The sequence below is a fragment of the Triturus cristatus genome, chromosome 2_1, assembly GCF_964204655.1.
Source record: "Triturus cristatus chromosome 2_1, aTriCri1.1, whole genome shotgun sequence".
Taxonomy (NCBI): Eukaryota; Metazoa; Chordata; class Amphibia; order Caudata; family Salamandridae; genus Triturus; species Triturus cristatus.
Window position 1 is genome coordinate 1106207963 of NC_140581.1, and position 16322 is coordinate 1106224284.

At 42.9% G+C, this 16322-nt stretch overlaps 1 protein-coding gene across 1 annotated transcript in view; it reads right to left on the bottom strand.

Moving 5' to 3' along the window:
• Positions 1–14477: 14477 nt before the first annotated feature.
• Positions 14478–16322, bottom strand: part of FBXO10 (F-box protein 10) — a 555020-nt gene continuing 553175 nt past the window's right edge. The window contains exon 11 of the mRNA XM_085636503.1: positions 14478–15806. Within this exon, the coding sequence (XP_085492629.1) occupies positions 15629–15806 (178 nt within the window). The 3' untranslated portion in view covers positions 14478–15628. The remainder of the gene's footprint in view (positions 15807–16322) is intronic.

The window sequence follows — 16322 nt, forward strand, 5'->3', positions numbered from 1 at the left end:
TTGTGTCGATACAAGTACCCTATAAGTGGTACCTACTTGCCTTGGTGTTGGCTGTCCAACCTAAGACTGTGAATCAAGGTGCCGTAGGATGATTCAGAGGTGGCATGCTCAAGGTTCCCGAGTGTGAGTCGCTCGTCGCACCTACCCTGGTCCTCTGCTTATCCCTAAATGTACATCCTGCCAGCCCATCAGACACATCTGGAGATCCAAGGCATGTGTCCAGAAAACATCCCAGTAGGGGTTAAGACAGTCTACAATCGAATCATTAATGTGTGCAAGCTTACACTAGGGTGGCAATTCTCAAAGGCATTAATAATTACATGCAGTAGTACTCGTGTAGCACTAACTGAGATACTCATCAATGCAATTCTCAAAGGTATGAAGTAGTTCTTCACCTGTGCCAGTCTGGTCACTTATTTGTGAAAGTCTCTACCAAAAGTGTGCAGTATTACACAAATGTAGTACTACGTTACACGTTTAAATTTGGGAGCCTGTAGAAAACGGGCAATATCTACTACAATGTTGGGGGATGAATGCGAAAATTAAGGAGGGGCACAGGGAGGGACATGCAAGTAGAAAAAACACCTACAAAAGGGTAAGCTACTTCCAATTCACAAAAGGTATTCACACATCTACTGCCCAAAGTGGGGAAAGAATGGTCTTGTAACTTTCGACATTGCACTACCTATGCAAATCACAAAATAAAAAATATTAAAACATTTAATAATAAATCAAATTAATGTAAAGAATGGCCAAATACATTTAAACATTGTACACACCTAAATAAATCACATTTTAAAAATATTACCATAACAGATGCACATATAAATATGTAAATTGTTGATGAATTATAATTTTTTTAAAGCACGACTCTTCTTACATCTAACACTACACTACGCACGCTAAACGACACACAGCACATTGCATGCCCCACAAACAAACACAATACTACTGGAGCAGATGTTTGGCACTACAATATCTCACAGCACACCGGGTTGAGGCCTCTATTTATAAGCTTCCACTTGTGATGATGGTCAGGGGTGTATGATTTTCCTCAAATAATGTGTTTTTCCCTTATTCTTTTTAATTAGCAGTAGTAAGTAGCCAGGAGGCGGTCTCTGCCTACACTGTGTAGAAATACATTTGATTGGCTTACTAGTAGTAACTTTCCGGTCACATTTTGAGTAGTAAATGTCCTCAATCCCTCATGTAATGCAGGGGGGACCAACTAAAGTCTATGTATTGAATGCACAGAGAGATTTATGTAGAGACGTAGGCATAAATTGACATTTGCTGCAATCTCTGAAAATAGACTTACTTTTGTGAATTGAGTACACTATGGGCCATATTTATAAGGAGAATTGCGTTGCTCTTGCACCACGCAACATGGTGCATGCTCGACGCAAGCCCAAATGTGATTCATGAAGCCAAGCAAGGTCACCTTGCGTGGCCCTAAGTGGCTTGATAAATCCAGAGTAACGCAACACAGTGCAAATGGCTGCATTGCATTACTCTGCCCTGGGAAGGCATTGTGTGAGTGTTTCCACGCGACTGCTATGGATTTCGACGCATTCCCAGATTTACCAAAAGTGTTAGACCTGGGAATACACCAAAAAGCTACAGCTTCCCAGGTGAGGCGTAATGAGGAGAAATATCTTTATTTCTCCTTGTTACTTCTTCTTTCTATGTGTGCTGCGTTCTGCAGGACACATAGAAAGAAGACGATGCCTCAGGGGATAAAAAATCCTCCTTACAACGCAGGCACCCTGCATTATGGTGCAAGGTTGCCTGCGTTGGTGCTAGGCAGCCAAAACAGCGCCAACGCAGAGACTAAGGCAGGAATACGCCGTATTCTGTTTAATACAGTGCATTCCTGCACTTTCCCTGTCACGCATTGCAGAGAAGTAACTTATAGCGCTTCATGACATTCTTATAAATATGCCCCTAAGTGTATAGGATGCTACTGTTGGTTCACAGACACGTGGTCACTTTCTGTCTCTCACACGCACTCATACCAACTCCCTTCACTGCACACAGCATTGGAGAAAGTAACAAACCCACTTATGAAGAAGTGCATATACTTTGCAGGGGAGAGGTCAGTATGTCCTCTCCCTTGATGTGTACAGTTTAAAAAAAGCTTGTGCCCCAGCAACTATAATCATCTGCGAACAGCCATCGGTCTTCCAATAACTCTCTATAAGGGTCCAGGAACCACCTTTGACTGATGGGGTAGTCCACTTAGGGTGTCCTCGCTAACCACTAAACCCCACTCTAGGCTACGCAGTCAAATGCGAGAACAGAATGTAGGCTGTCACCAGTAAACTCAAAAATTGTCACAACTGCTGTAAAAAAAACTTAAGGCAGGCCTAAAGGTCAAACTGGACAAATTGGTACATTTTTTCCAAATCAAGAATTTGATATTTCCTAGTAGGTTCAGCCAGTTCCAAGCTATCCTTTTTGGCGTTCTTCTCTACATTCGCCTTACTATCAAGCCAGTCTTCAATTTGGGGGAGTCGGAGAGTGGCTTTATTTATGAGGATGGATTCCATTTATCTGGATTAATTTGACATGGACTACTGAAACCAGGATGGGATGAGGCCCAGACAGTATCTTAGATGGAGATTGTCAGATGATGAGAACACAGTAAATGTCGTCAGCGTATCAAGTGGGACAATGTCCTCTTTGGCCAATGGGAGCCCACAACTCCAACCTAAGGGGACTGTGTTTGATGGGCACATTGTAGCCTGCTTTAAAAGAGGCATAGGAGCTGAATACTGTTCCATTGATGTCCATTCCAGTGGAAAAGGTGTTGAGAAAGATTTACTTTTGACAAAGACCCAGACATTTTAGACAAGGACACAATGGCCACGCCGGTCCAAGATCGTCTTGATATTTTAGACAATGTAGATTGCTACTCTGTGTGCTGCACCAATGAAGGAACACTGATTGGTATGCCTTAAGGAAATTGTGGTGGTTGATGTGGTCATGGAGTTGGACCACTGCTGGTTCTAGGAAGCTGCCAGTTAAAGAGAAGTGGGTAATAGAGTGGTAGTTAACAAAGTCATCATGAGGTGAGTTACCGTAGTAGAAGGGTTTGACCATAATTGCACGAAGTTAGCAATGATCTGGTGCAGAGGGAGTTGTTGATGATGTTAATGTGAGGTTTTTGGTAAGGAGTAGGGATGCATATTGTTGTCCTTTAAGGATGTTTTGATGGATCTCAGGATACTTACTAGAGTATCATTTGCGTGACTTTTGAAGGTGTACTATTTGAAGATTCAAACAAAAGCAGGCTGAGGTGCTGTCGGGCAGCTTTGAGTGGTAAATCTTTTGGTAGATGCTGGAGATCTTGCCAACAAAGAAACAGTTGATGTAGGTGGAAATTCCAATAAGATGTTCATGGTAAAAAATGGGAGTGCGTTTATGCAGTGTGTGACTGCATTGATCTATATGTTACTACATATTAATTTACATCAGTCTCACATGATTGTGAGACAGTAATCTAATTTGCTTAGTCAATGGAGAATTTGCAGGCAGAGCCTGTAGGCTCGAGAGCCTAATGGCTTTTATTGATGAAAAACTTTAGAAATTGTCTTTATGCACCTCCACGACTTTTGCACTGCTGCCTTTTTTGTGAAGGAAATACACGTTTCATTTTAATTCATGTCAAGGCATATCAAGACCTTCTTGCGTGGGACCCAATGTCTATTTCAAGCATGGGCAAAGGCTCTTGAGAAGCCCATTTAACCCCATGTGATGGCTTCAGCCTCAAAACACCTGTGCACTTTGTAGCAGGGTTACCAGTCTTATGACTGTCCTTTGGGAAGTTACTTAAAACCTGGCTATACACTCTTTAAAACGTTGGTTTTAGTAGGTCTTTCCTCCCTCCTTTGAAGCATCAACACGCTTGTCAGTGCCAGGATACCTTTTAGTAAAGGTTGCACTGTATAAATGGAATTAATAATAATAATATGAGATCAGTATGTTTTTAACAATCCACAGCACAGAGGAGCCTATTCATTCCAATCAATCCACCAAAAACTGCCCAGCTCCCAAAGCAGAAGAGTGATGTGTATGGCGTGCAGTAGTGGCTGCTACCAGACAGGGGTTGTGTGATGGTAGGGGAGGGAGGATGTGGTTAATTAACAAATGAAAAAGACCACTTACCTTGGAACGGTTGGCTGACCTTCGCCTCTCCTTCTTCCTTTCTACAGTCCAGCCGGCAGCAGGCAGCACTCGACACACAGGCTCCCCTGAGCAAATCACAAAGGTCCTCTTGCTTATTACGTTGATATTTTCACCTCAGGAACAGCCTGATTTTCTGGAGGCCAAGAGAATTCCAGGAATGGAGCAGAAGCGCGAGACATGTGAGAGACCATAGTTTCTCTTGTACCCTCTAGGGGGATGGGTACGAGCGTAGATGAATGAAAGTCTGAGCATGGGGTGCAATGCCCACATTCACCAGGGTTACCTGATCCATTGACAACATGGCCGCCAATGGGTGCCTCGGTTGTTATTCCTCACTACATTGCGCACCGTTTTAGGACTACCCCTCCCTCCATGCCACCAACACTCCGTCGCATGTCAGAGGATCATTTGGCCCTTCGCCATCAGGAAGTTCCGGCTCTTTTGGCCAAAGGAGCTATTGAGCGGGTTCCTGTGCCAGAAGTAGGTTGTTGTTGTTATTCCCACTACTTCTTGGTACCCGAGAAGGACAAATGCCTGCTGCCTATCTTGGATCTCAGGGACGTCAACCACTTCCTCCGGAAGAAGAAGTTCAAAATGTTGACATTAGCTTAGGTCCTGTCTGGCCTCGACCCTGGAGACTGGATAGTAGCATTGCACTCGCTGGGGTTCACTATCAACGTGCGGAAGTCACACCTGATTCCCTCTCAGAAGCTCCTTATCATCGGAGCAGTTCTGGATACAGCGCAGTTTCGTGCTTATCCTCCCAAGCAGCAAGTCCGGGATATTCTGGCTATGATATCGATGTTTCCGCCTCTATCCCGGATTTCCCTGAGAATGTCTCTGAGGCTGCTGGGCCTCATGGCCTCCTGCATCCTGCTGGTTGGTCGTACCAAGTGGCATAAGCGGGCTCCGCAGTGGGACCTGAAGTTCCAGTGGGCACAGCATCAGGGGAATCTTTCCAATTGCATACAGATCTCGGAGGGCACTGCACACCGATTGCAGTGGTGGCTAATGGACCAGGATTGGGTCAACAGCAGATACCTCTCCCTTCCCCAACCAGAGTTCACAGTGGTGACAGATGCGTCACTCCGGGGATGGGGCGGACACATTGGAGAGCTGGAGATCAGAGGCCTCTGGCCTCCGGCGGATTCTGGGTGCCACATCAACCTTCTGGAGCTACGGGCGATTCATCTAGCAGTGAAGGCATTCCTTCCTTCTGTCAAAGGAAGGGTAGTGCAGGTGTTCACAGACAACACCACTGCCATGTGGTACTGCAACAAACAGGGCGGTGGGGTCATGGAACCTATGTCAAGAGGCTCTTCACCTTTGGACATGGCTGGAACATCAGGGCATGTCTCTGGTGGTTTAACACCTGGCAGATTCTCTGAACGCCAGGGCAGATGAACTCTGCCACCGGTGCATGATGGATCACGAAAGGCATCTTCACTCGGAGGTGGTCAAGGTCTCTTTCAGCAGTGGGGAGAGCCTTGGTTAGATCCGTTCGACACCGAAGAGAACGCGCAATGTCAGCAGTTCTGGGCGTTGGAATTTCCAAGGCGGCACTCGCTCAGCGACGCTTTTCATCGCAAGTGGACTTGCGTTCTTCTATACGCCTTTCCTCCTGTACCACTTCTTCCCTCAGTGCTGAAGAAGAACAAGCGCGACCGGGCCCAAGTCATTCTTGTGGCCCCGAACTGGGCACAAAGAGTCTGGTATCTCGAGCTCTTGAACATGGCCATCTATCCTCCGATCAGGCTGCCTCTTCGGGAGGATCTTCTGTCACAGCAGGGTACAGTCCTCCACCCGAAACTGTTCAGCCTCCACCTCCTTGCATGGAAATTGAGGGGTGACAGTTGACAGCTTTTGACCTTCCTCCCGAAGTCTGTAATGTCATCTTGGCAGCCAAGGGTCCCTCCACTAAAACGGTATATGCCTGTAGATTGAACAAATTTATAGCATGGTGCACAGCAAAGGCTGTGGATCCCCTTTCTGCCCCTCTTTCAGAGGTTCTCCTCTTCATTCTATCTTTGACCCAGCAGGGCTCTACTCTGGGCACCCTCAAGGCTATCTTTCAGACATTTCGGCCTTTCTTTGCGTTCCTGATCAGCCTTCTCTTTTCAAGTCCCCTATTGTAAATAGGTTTCTTAAGGGCATTACTCACCTCTTTCCTCCTATTCCTTTCGTAATGCCCCAGTGGGACTTGAATCTGGTCTTAACTTACCTTATGTGTGCTCATTTCGAGCCACTACATAATTGTCCTCTCAGACTCTTGATTGTAAAGACTGTTTATCTGGTTGCCATCATCTCTGCTCGCAGGGTGAGTGAGCTTCAGGCTCTATCTTCTAAACCTCCTTTCCTTGCTGTCCATCTGTACAAGGTTGTCCTTCAAACTAGACCTTCTTTTCTTCCCAAGGTGGTAACCTCTTTCCACATAGGACAGACCATCACTTTGCCCACCTTCTTCCCGCATCCTTCCAAGAGGAGGAGAGACTCCATTGTCTGGATCCAAAACATGCGTTATCATTTTATTTGGATCGCACAAAACAATTCTGGGTGAACGATCAGCTCTTTGTTGGCTATATGGATGCCAAGAAAGGTCGGGCTGTGCAAAAACTCCTAGGCGAAGAAAGAGCGTCCGGTGGGACTACACGCCCATTCTACCAGGGCGACAGCAGCCACTACTGCTTTGGTACGTGGAGTCTATCTAGGTGATATCTGCCAGGCAGCCACCTGGGCCTCACTGCACACGTTCACTAAACATTACTGCCTGGACAGCCAAGTCCGGAGAGACGGCTTCTTTGGCCGTTTAGTTCTCCAGGACTTTCTGGTGTGAACTTGGTTCGCGGACCCACCTCTGGGTTTGGTATTGCTGGGTTATCTATTCCAAGGTAAGGAATATATAACTAATAGTCTCTTTCAGATGAACAAGTTACTTAGCTTCGGTAACGATATATCTGTAAGAGACATTTATTAGTTATAGATTCCTTACCGCCCCGCCCATCCTCTCCGTTCTGCGAACTGACTTCTAGAGTAAGGGATCCCCTTTTCAGGGCCCTAGTTTTGTGCACTAGTGGTCAGTGTCTTGCATGGCTCTGCGCTTCTGCCGTGGAATGTCGTGTAAAAGAACTAACGTCAGCGTGCAGGGGCAGCGTCTAAGTAGATACCGCGACGTCATCCCGGCGATCACGACGCCAACGACGAACGCGGAGTCAACCGACGCCACCTACCCATGCGCAGGGGTACTGCAGAGAAAAATTCTCTGTATCCAGTCTGATGCCATTGGTTTTCCATGCAATACTAGGTCACACTACTTAACTTGACTTTAGTAGGTATGATTTTGTGTTCACTCCTAGGGGTGTTTGCAAAGTTCACATCTCATAAAACCAACCTTGCATTCATTATAAGGGGTTTAGTGCAAGGTGGAGAAATGAAACAACAGACTGCGCAAAAAACATTGTGTTGTTCGAGCGTATTCTTCGCGCTGCTTTATAGCACCAGCTTCTGCAAAGAGGCTCCCCAAATTTAGTCTGTCACTTTTCCTAAAAGTAGACTTCTAAAGCACATCAGGCATAAACTTAACGCACAAAGCTTGTGCATAGGAGAGACAAGAAACGTCAGTGTATTTTACATCTGTGAAGGTTATATGTTTCCCCTGAGTTAAGATGCTTTGATTGTCACATCATTTAAAACCTGAAAGGCAACGCAATTGAGTTTCCTTCGGGCACAATGAATTGTAAATTTTGAAGCTAAGTGGGTGCCAGGGGATTCATTCTGCGTTAAGTGTCCTCTCCTATTACATCCAATGCTGGAGATAAAAGGACCTTTCCTTTTGCAGCTGACTTGCTTTCCTCATACTAATCAAGTGCTTGAATTTTGTATTATCATACTGAGAGCCTGTTATACTAGTCTGACATGAATTCCCAAAATTTAGACGTGCCATGGATTTAATCATTTCCGCGAAGACCAGCAGGGATGAAAATCAGTGTGTGCTTTATCGTCTTCTGTTTTTTTGATGTATGCGTCTAAAGGTTAAAGATAGAGCTGGTTGAGGAGGGACAGAGTCTAGCTTTGAAAACATCGCTAGAATTGATATCAAAGTTCCTTCTGAAATTAAATATGGATCCATAGGTACTTTACAGTGGGTTGATTTGATCCCATAAGCAGGATGTTTCGACATCAGATCCTATACAATTAAATCACAAACATACATTTATTTTTTATTGGTATGTATGCTCTTGTACCTGCAGAAGATCCTACATATAAATGTGCACACACAATCTATGACGATATTGCAAGAGTCAGTCTGAAATAAGTTTATGCCGCAACAGCAAGCCATGAACATGGCACTATTGTATGATTTTCTCATGTTTAACATTTTACTAGCCCAGAACGAGATCACATGCAGGGCTGGGAGTGTGGAGAGCAGAAATGCCAACTGTGTTTTCAGCACCACATAATCATTTTAAGGCTTCGGCAGGACTTTATGAATTGTGAGTATCACAAAGGCTCCTCCACACCGAGGCTGCAAGAGACTACTTTGAAACTCAGCCTAGTGGCTGAAAAAAACTTCTTTGGCCACCAGGTGTGTCTTAAGTTCCTAAAAAAACAAGTTCATGATGTCAATGTGCTATATGGGATAATGGATTCACTTGCAAGACCCAATTTTCTTTCGATTGCAATAATACGAGGGAATATGCATGAATGAATTTGATTCAATGGAAGTGGGAACAGATTATTGGGGAGAACTACTTGAGCCAGGTTTAATAGAACAGAGTTGGCATTCTAAACACAGTATTTCCTTAAACCTATTCTCCATGGTCTGATGGGCTTTACACAAGTAACAAGAATGTGATTGGCGAGAAAAAACAGATCCTTGTCGAAACATGTAAACATGGTTATGCTGTATTTAATGGATTAAAAGGATGGTGTTCAAAATGTCTGGTGAGCCAGCCAGTTCGTCTTTCATTGGAGGGTTGTTTGCTTAAAAATTATATATATATATATATATATGTATAATATTTGAATCGAGCATTCAAACATCGACATGAGTTCAAACATAATTTATCTAAAATAAAAACCAACTCAATACAATGTCAAAATATAGCATTTTATTAAAGGAATATAAATATGCACAATTTTCATTTAATGATTATTTTACATTAAGATGCTTTTTTAAAAATATTAGAAAAAAATACGTCCTTCATATATCAAATGCCAGCACTGCTGAAGGAGTATATGCATAAAGGCAACAAACAGAAAAATGAAAGAAAGCACTGCTGGCCAGTGGCCACTCTTCCACAATTTCCGCACGGTTCAGAATGCACCAAGCATCGTCTCAGTTACCGTAGCCCACTATATGCCAACAAGAACAAGACCACCATTAGGACAGCAAAATCAGGAGTCTGTTAATAAGTTATGTGATAGCAAACACAATTACAGTAAAATGTTATCTGGAACGTAACATTATATTAGTCAATTTGTATAACGTAAAAAGGTAATGTTAACTGTAAATAAATTTTAAGTTGTAGTATATGCTATTTACAGAGACTATAGCTGTATTGTGAAGATACATGATTTCACATTTGTAAATGAAACGATTCAAAACAGGAACTCTGAAAAATGTCAGGTTTTCTCTCTTAGGATGTCCAGCACTGACTTATTTTAAATGTCTGCTTCTGCTAATGAAGGTGAGTAATTCAAAGTCTGCAATATTCAAGTCACAGTTTGCGCGATGGTTAATATCTCTTTGCTATTGATTGCTGTGTCCTTGTCTCAGTCATAATCGTTGGCAAACCATGATTCTTGATTAACTTTCCATAGGCTTATCAGAGGTTTGGAGAACATTTCTGACATCTATGCCATTTCCAATGAGTCCCATCAATACTCCTGAAAATATACAGCATTCCAGGAGTATGCTGCCTGTATCATATTCACATCGACAGTATTTTCATTTTGTTAAAAATCTGATCAGTAAATTATGCAGACAACAGTTTGCATTTTCTTTCTTTTTGTGGTATTTTTTTTTCTCTATGTGGAAAAGAATTCCTGGAGAACCCCCTTCTCCTACAGCTCCATGAAATATGGTGCTGTTCCCAACCTAATCCTTCCCTGAAAGACAACTTCTCCTGCCATTACTATGAGTAAAATTACATGCCTATGCAGGCGGAAGACTACAGAAAGATATATTTGAATATACACCCCCTTACGATTTGAGGGAATTTCAGTTTCTGCACAGTGCCCAGATTAACACTACTTCTTCCACTTTAATAAATAAAGAAAATTCGCCATTTTAACAGACTTTCTGTATTATGTTAGTAAATGCATTTTGTAATGGTAAAATTCCACATATCTTGATTCTGTGAGGCAGGACATTGAGTCTGCGCTGATAAATGGCTATTTTTGTGCATCTAGGTGGAACTTAGGTGAACAAAAATGGATGTGAATTGGACCTTAAGTTGCGAAATAAAAGGCACTGGTACAACTAATGTTAATTAATTATTGCTGATGATCAGCCTCTCGTCGTAGAAACTAAATGCAATATGACTAGAACAGGGTTAGTCTGGGATAAAAATGGTTTCAAGCAAAAAAGAAAAAGTGTCCTCAGTACTTTGCCAACATACTGGGTAGTCCCTTTGTATCAAAAATTACTTACTTACAAAACTGCAGAATGGGCTTCTATGTGTTAGTACTGAACAACAGCAAAACCATGTATTCAGCACGTGGTGTGAACATGGGCTGAGCTGGAGGTAGTGAAGATGAGAAAGGGAGCCCGTTAGAGAAGAGGAGGCTGAAACTCAGTGGCAAGCTATGGGCTGTATCATCAAGCTAAGAGCTAAGGTGGGGCAGTCACTACTGAGAGATGCAGGCGCAGAACCTCTCAGGGAAGGAAGGTCATGAGCACTCAAACCAGGGCATTTGAGGGCAAACAGAAGGGTTGATGGAAGGCAGCATTTAAATTCTCAGTACATCATTTGTAATGAGTGTGATTCAACTATGACACCAAAAGGGCAGGTAATCAGTCATAGATGGCAGTGTAAAAGTAAAGGATGTGAAAGGTGGGTAGGCTAAGGCTGAACAGAGGGCAGCTCAAGAGTCCTCATTAGAGGCCTATTTATCAATCTTTTATGCAGCACAAGCCACCTGCCAGAAAGTGTAGGAATGGACCGTATTAAACATTATACAACGCATTCTTGTCCTTTCCTAGCGCTGGAGCACAATGTGCTGCCTAGTGCCAATGCAGATACCCTTGTCTCATGTTGTAAGGGTGCCTGAGTTGTAGGCAGGGTAGATTTTGTGCAAGAAGGGACACCTTCCTGCACAAAAACAATCCTGAGAGGCGATTTCCTCTTTCTATTTGTTCTGCATAATTCAGCACACGTACAAAAAACCAGTAAAAAACCAGGCAAAATAAAGATATTTCTCCTTGTTACGCCTCACCTGGGGAAGCGTGGCATTTTGACGCATTCTCAGGTCTACGACTAATGGTAAATCTGGGAATGCGCCAAAATCCATGGGTGGGTGTGTGGGGACATACATGTTCCATCCACGGAACTTCCCCCTGGGACAGAGTAATGCAACGCAGCGATATGCACTTCTTTGCTTTACTCCAGATTTATGAAGCTATGCAGAGCCACGAATGGTGGCCTTATGTGGCTTGATAAATCTCACTTAGGTTTTGTGTTGCACTTGCGCCCCCTTGCATGGCACAACAGTGGTGTAAAACCTTGATAAATCTGGCCCTCAATACAGTTGAGAACAGGAGAATTTCTAGATGCACGCTGCCCAAGAATTTGGAGGGCTTTTTAAAATGAGATGGAGATAGGTTTGTTCAGAATGAGGAAGACATACTGCAGTGTGGCTCCCTCCCAGTGAGCAAGACACACTCACAGTAAGTACATTCCTGGTAAGTGTGACACCTTGACATTGAGTGGGACTGACCTGCATTGTGCAAGCCTCTTTACCAATGATTAATGATTGTTTGCAACAAGACAAAACATTGGCTGTCTGTTTCTAATTAACTTCATGTTTCTTAAAATAAAGAAAGTTGGAAGCTTGAAGGCATCATGACCAATTACAAGGTAGGGGGGTTGATGTTGTGACCTCTTCAGTTGCCTGGTGTGTGGGTCCAGGCCTCAACATTTACTCTATTACAATAAAAATTCCCTCTCCCGCTGGATTTAACTTTTCCATATTATGCTCTCCTACCACTTTGACACCACTCCAGTGACAGCCTGTTTACTGTCATATATTAATAACTAGCACCACATCAGTAATTTGTACCGTACAGTCCCCAATGTCCACTGATTTATCACTTATGGCCTGTGGTTCTGAATTACGATTTTCTACACAGCCTTAAGTGCCTTGTGTGCCTATAAGGGCTGCATAAAGATCTCACCCACAGTCAGCACCATCTCCTCTAAATTATTAATGCAGTCATGAACTAGGTGGCAGATACCCAGGTCCAAATCTACTATGATTTTGTGTTAGGGTTTGCATCAATTTTGTGGAGCAGTCCTGATGCAAAATTCCTTTTGGCATTTACTAAGCCACACAAAGCCGCCTTGTGTGGCTTTGCACGGTTTGGTAAATACAAAGTAATGCAACACATAGCGCTGCCTTACGTTACATTGAGTCAAGTAGGCTTTACATGGGTGGAGCTTGGGCATTCCCTTGGATCTACCCATGTATTTTGATGTGAATCCATATTTCCAAAGACTTGTAAACCTGGGTTTGCGCCAAAATGGTGCGCCTTGCTGACAGTGGCATAACAAGGAGAAATATCTTCATTTCTCCGTGTTTATTCCTTTTTCCACAACACCTCTAAGGACCATTTTTGTGCAGGAAGGTATCCACCCATGCACAAAAACAATCCTGCTCGCAATACAGGTAGTCTTCCACCATGGTGCAAGGGTACCTGCGTTGGTGCTAGGCAGCCTCAAGTGCACCAGCAGAGGAAGAGAGCTGAAGAGCGCCATATCTTAGTAGATATCGTGCTGTTCATCTCTCTCCCGGTCACACAACGCAACAACTTTGCTTTTAATAAATAATCCCCCTATTTTATATATATATTCACTGAAAAAAACAAAGGTTACAGGGACGTTATAGTTAGGTTGATGTTTTACCCCCACAAAACCACAGCAATTCAGCAGTTATAGTATACTGGACTTAGTCCTCTATTGTTAGATTTTGGGAGCTAAACAGCTTGCGAGAATGATACCTTTGCGGATTAAAGTTATATACAAGAGCACAAGTGGAGCAGGTGTGCTGTGGGCTCTCAATGTCCCTCCGGTGTGCTATGGGCTGGGGAGCGTTGGCGGAACAGGAGCTTTCCCTTGCCTGAAAGACACGTTGAAAACAAATGCTCTATTCTCCCATAGCGCTCCTTCAGCCTCTACAAGAGCAACTACTGGTTTATAAACGGTTGTCTGGGATCACCCACTTGCTTCTGATGAAAAGGAAGCCCAATCATGAACAAAAACAGTTTAAATAAGCATAAACATATATTTTCATACTTTTTGGGCCAATCAGCTAAAAAAAGTGAAAAAAGCATTTGTTTACATTTTTTCTATTTTGTTTTGTTGCAAACTAGGCTTCCCTTGCAGTAAAAGCAAAGGGAGGAGCTCAGACGACTGTCTGTAAACCAGTGGCTGCTCCCTAAGAGGCTGATAAAGGGCCATGGGGGAACAGGTAAGAGACAGCTCCTGCTGAAACTGCATTGCCTATTTTTTGAAAGGGGTGTGTGTGGATTCACAGCCTTATTGCACTTTCCTACAGGAAAACAGGCTGTTAATTACACCCCTTGTTCTGTGTCTTTGCCTGAGGCTCGGGCCCATAACATTGTCCGAAATGAAGGCAATATCGCTCAATTAGAGCATTAGAATGTTCGTACCTCCAATTAAGACAATAGTGGGCCAGAGGGCAAATAATGGCTGGGAAAGGTCTTTTGCTACAATACTTATCTATTCATTCCTGTTTAATGACAAACATTCAGTGGATCGAATTATTCTAAAGCATAACATACCTTCTGCCTTGAGCTGTACTTGCCTCCCCCGTTACGAGCTATCGCCTGTCGTCCGAGCCTATAGCTTGTGGCTGGAAGTTTAACAAATGGTTTAACCCTTGACAGAGAGCAGTAGTGCTATAGTAACTCATTTAGTACTTCTACACATTGCAAAATTTGAGGATATTATGTTAAAAACATTGTAAATAGGACTGTAGCCTAACCACCCATTGTACATGTAAAGGGCGCACGTAAATATGTATAAAGTGTTAACACTTTTTGCCACCTTCACTTACTCCATTATTAACTCATAAAAATAGTCAGCACTTTTTGTTCATGTATATTTGGAAAGATAATAAATGTATTTTCGAATTGGATCCAAAACTGCAATTCTAACGCAAGTCATAGTTGTCCTTCTTACCCTCAAGACAAAAAATGTGTCATTAAAATCGAAAAAAATGTTGAGTTCTGCCTTTTCAGGCTGGTATTGAAATACCACAAAATGGAGTACTGAAATGGCCGTTTACCAACTTAACATGGCTGTCACTAACAGACTTGAACGGTCAAATTGGAATACAATGGTCACTGGTTGGCTGATTGAGGAGAGTCTGGTCATAGAGTGGGTGCATGACGGTGAATTCAAAATTACTGCCCACCACTTAGATTTAGAACCTTTTCCTTCAGTCTTCACTGTCAAGCAGGAATGACATTTGGAACTAGTTCCAACTGTTTGGGATTAATATAAGTATTTCTTTGCAGCAAGAAAAAGGGAGCTCTCCCATAAAGCACTTAAAACATCGGTAAATCATGGATTGGAAAGAACTTTACACAGTTTGTTCATGTTTCAACTATGTGGTCAAAGAAATGAGTTGATTCAACAAAAGTAACAGTCCTAAAAGAGAGTGCCTCGACTTGTGCAACAATGGCCAAAAAAGAGCAATGGGTACATAGTTCGTCTTTGGCAGTGGACCTTTCCTGGAGACAAGAAGAAGCACCAATCAAGAATACGCCCCAGATTCCTTGCGATTTCTCAACAAAAGTGCACAGTTTGATATTGGTTACGTACTCCAAGGTTCGTTTTTAGTAGCAGGCAGTGGCATTTGGTTAGTGATCAAGAAAACAGGTTGTGCTGTGATGAATGACTAGCTGCAAAACACCCTGCTGACTGTTGAGCAAAGTTAACTAGTATTCTGTTCAACAGGTGAACATTTTGCAGAATGTTTGCAATTCTTTTGTCAGTCCTATCACTTGTGCCTCCGAAGCGTCCATGATTATTGTAGCGTACTATCATCTGTTTTCTATGTTCACTGTATACTGCTAGCATATGACATGCTCTCTTCTTCTGACTTAGAACAGCCACACAGCCCTACAGCGAAGGTAAGGTCGCATTTGTCCAGTTTGGTGATGAACATTGGCACTAGTTAAGGAATGGTGCCCAAATCAAAGAATAGTGCAGAAGATACTCCCATTGTTGTGGCATCCCCCCTCAACGCGCGCAGCTATCCTTGTTGTCATCGTTGTAACTCGTTGACTGTTTTGTGTGGCAGAGACAACCCTACTCGATCCTTCAATGTGGGGCCTTGCTGGAGGATTCTCGAGTTTCCACGTTGCATCAGATCTGAAAGCATTAAATACAACTCAGTTAGTTATCAGGAACATATAAGCTCAATATCCTTGGGTAGTAACCCTGGGAGATTAAAGGTAAAGTTCAAGAAAAATGGGTGTCCTAGGTGCAAATGTTGGGGAAGCAATATTTGACAACAAGTACTGTTGACCAAGAAACGGAATAGTGGCAACTTTGAGGAGAGATGTGAAAGAGGTCAGTGTATTACTATAACAGGAAACTCATACTTGCTATCAAAAGCTGTGCGTCAATTCTCCCATGAGGTGAAAATATAATTTCATGTTCAGTTGTTGGGATTGCCTCTTTGGATACAACCATCACAACCAAAAATACATTTTCATGCGAAAAAGACTAATGGAAAATTCAGTTGTTAAAGTAACCAATCCATCACCAAATGTAGGAACAAGACATATTTATTTTGGACCATAATTTGTTGTCCGAACTCACTTGAAAAACCACTTATAGAGCTGGCGAAATTAAGCAAATTTGAACTATATTCCCATTCTTTAC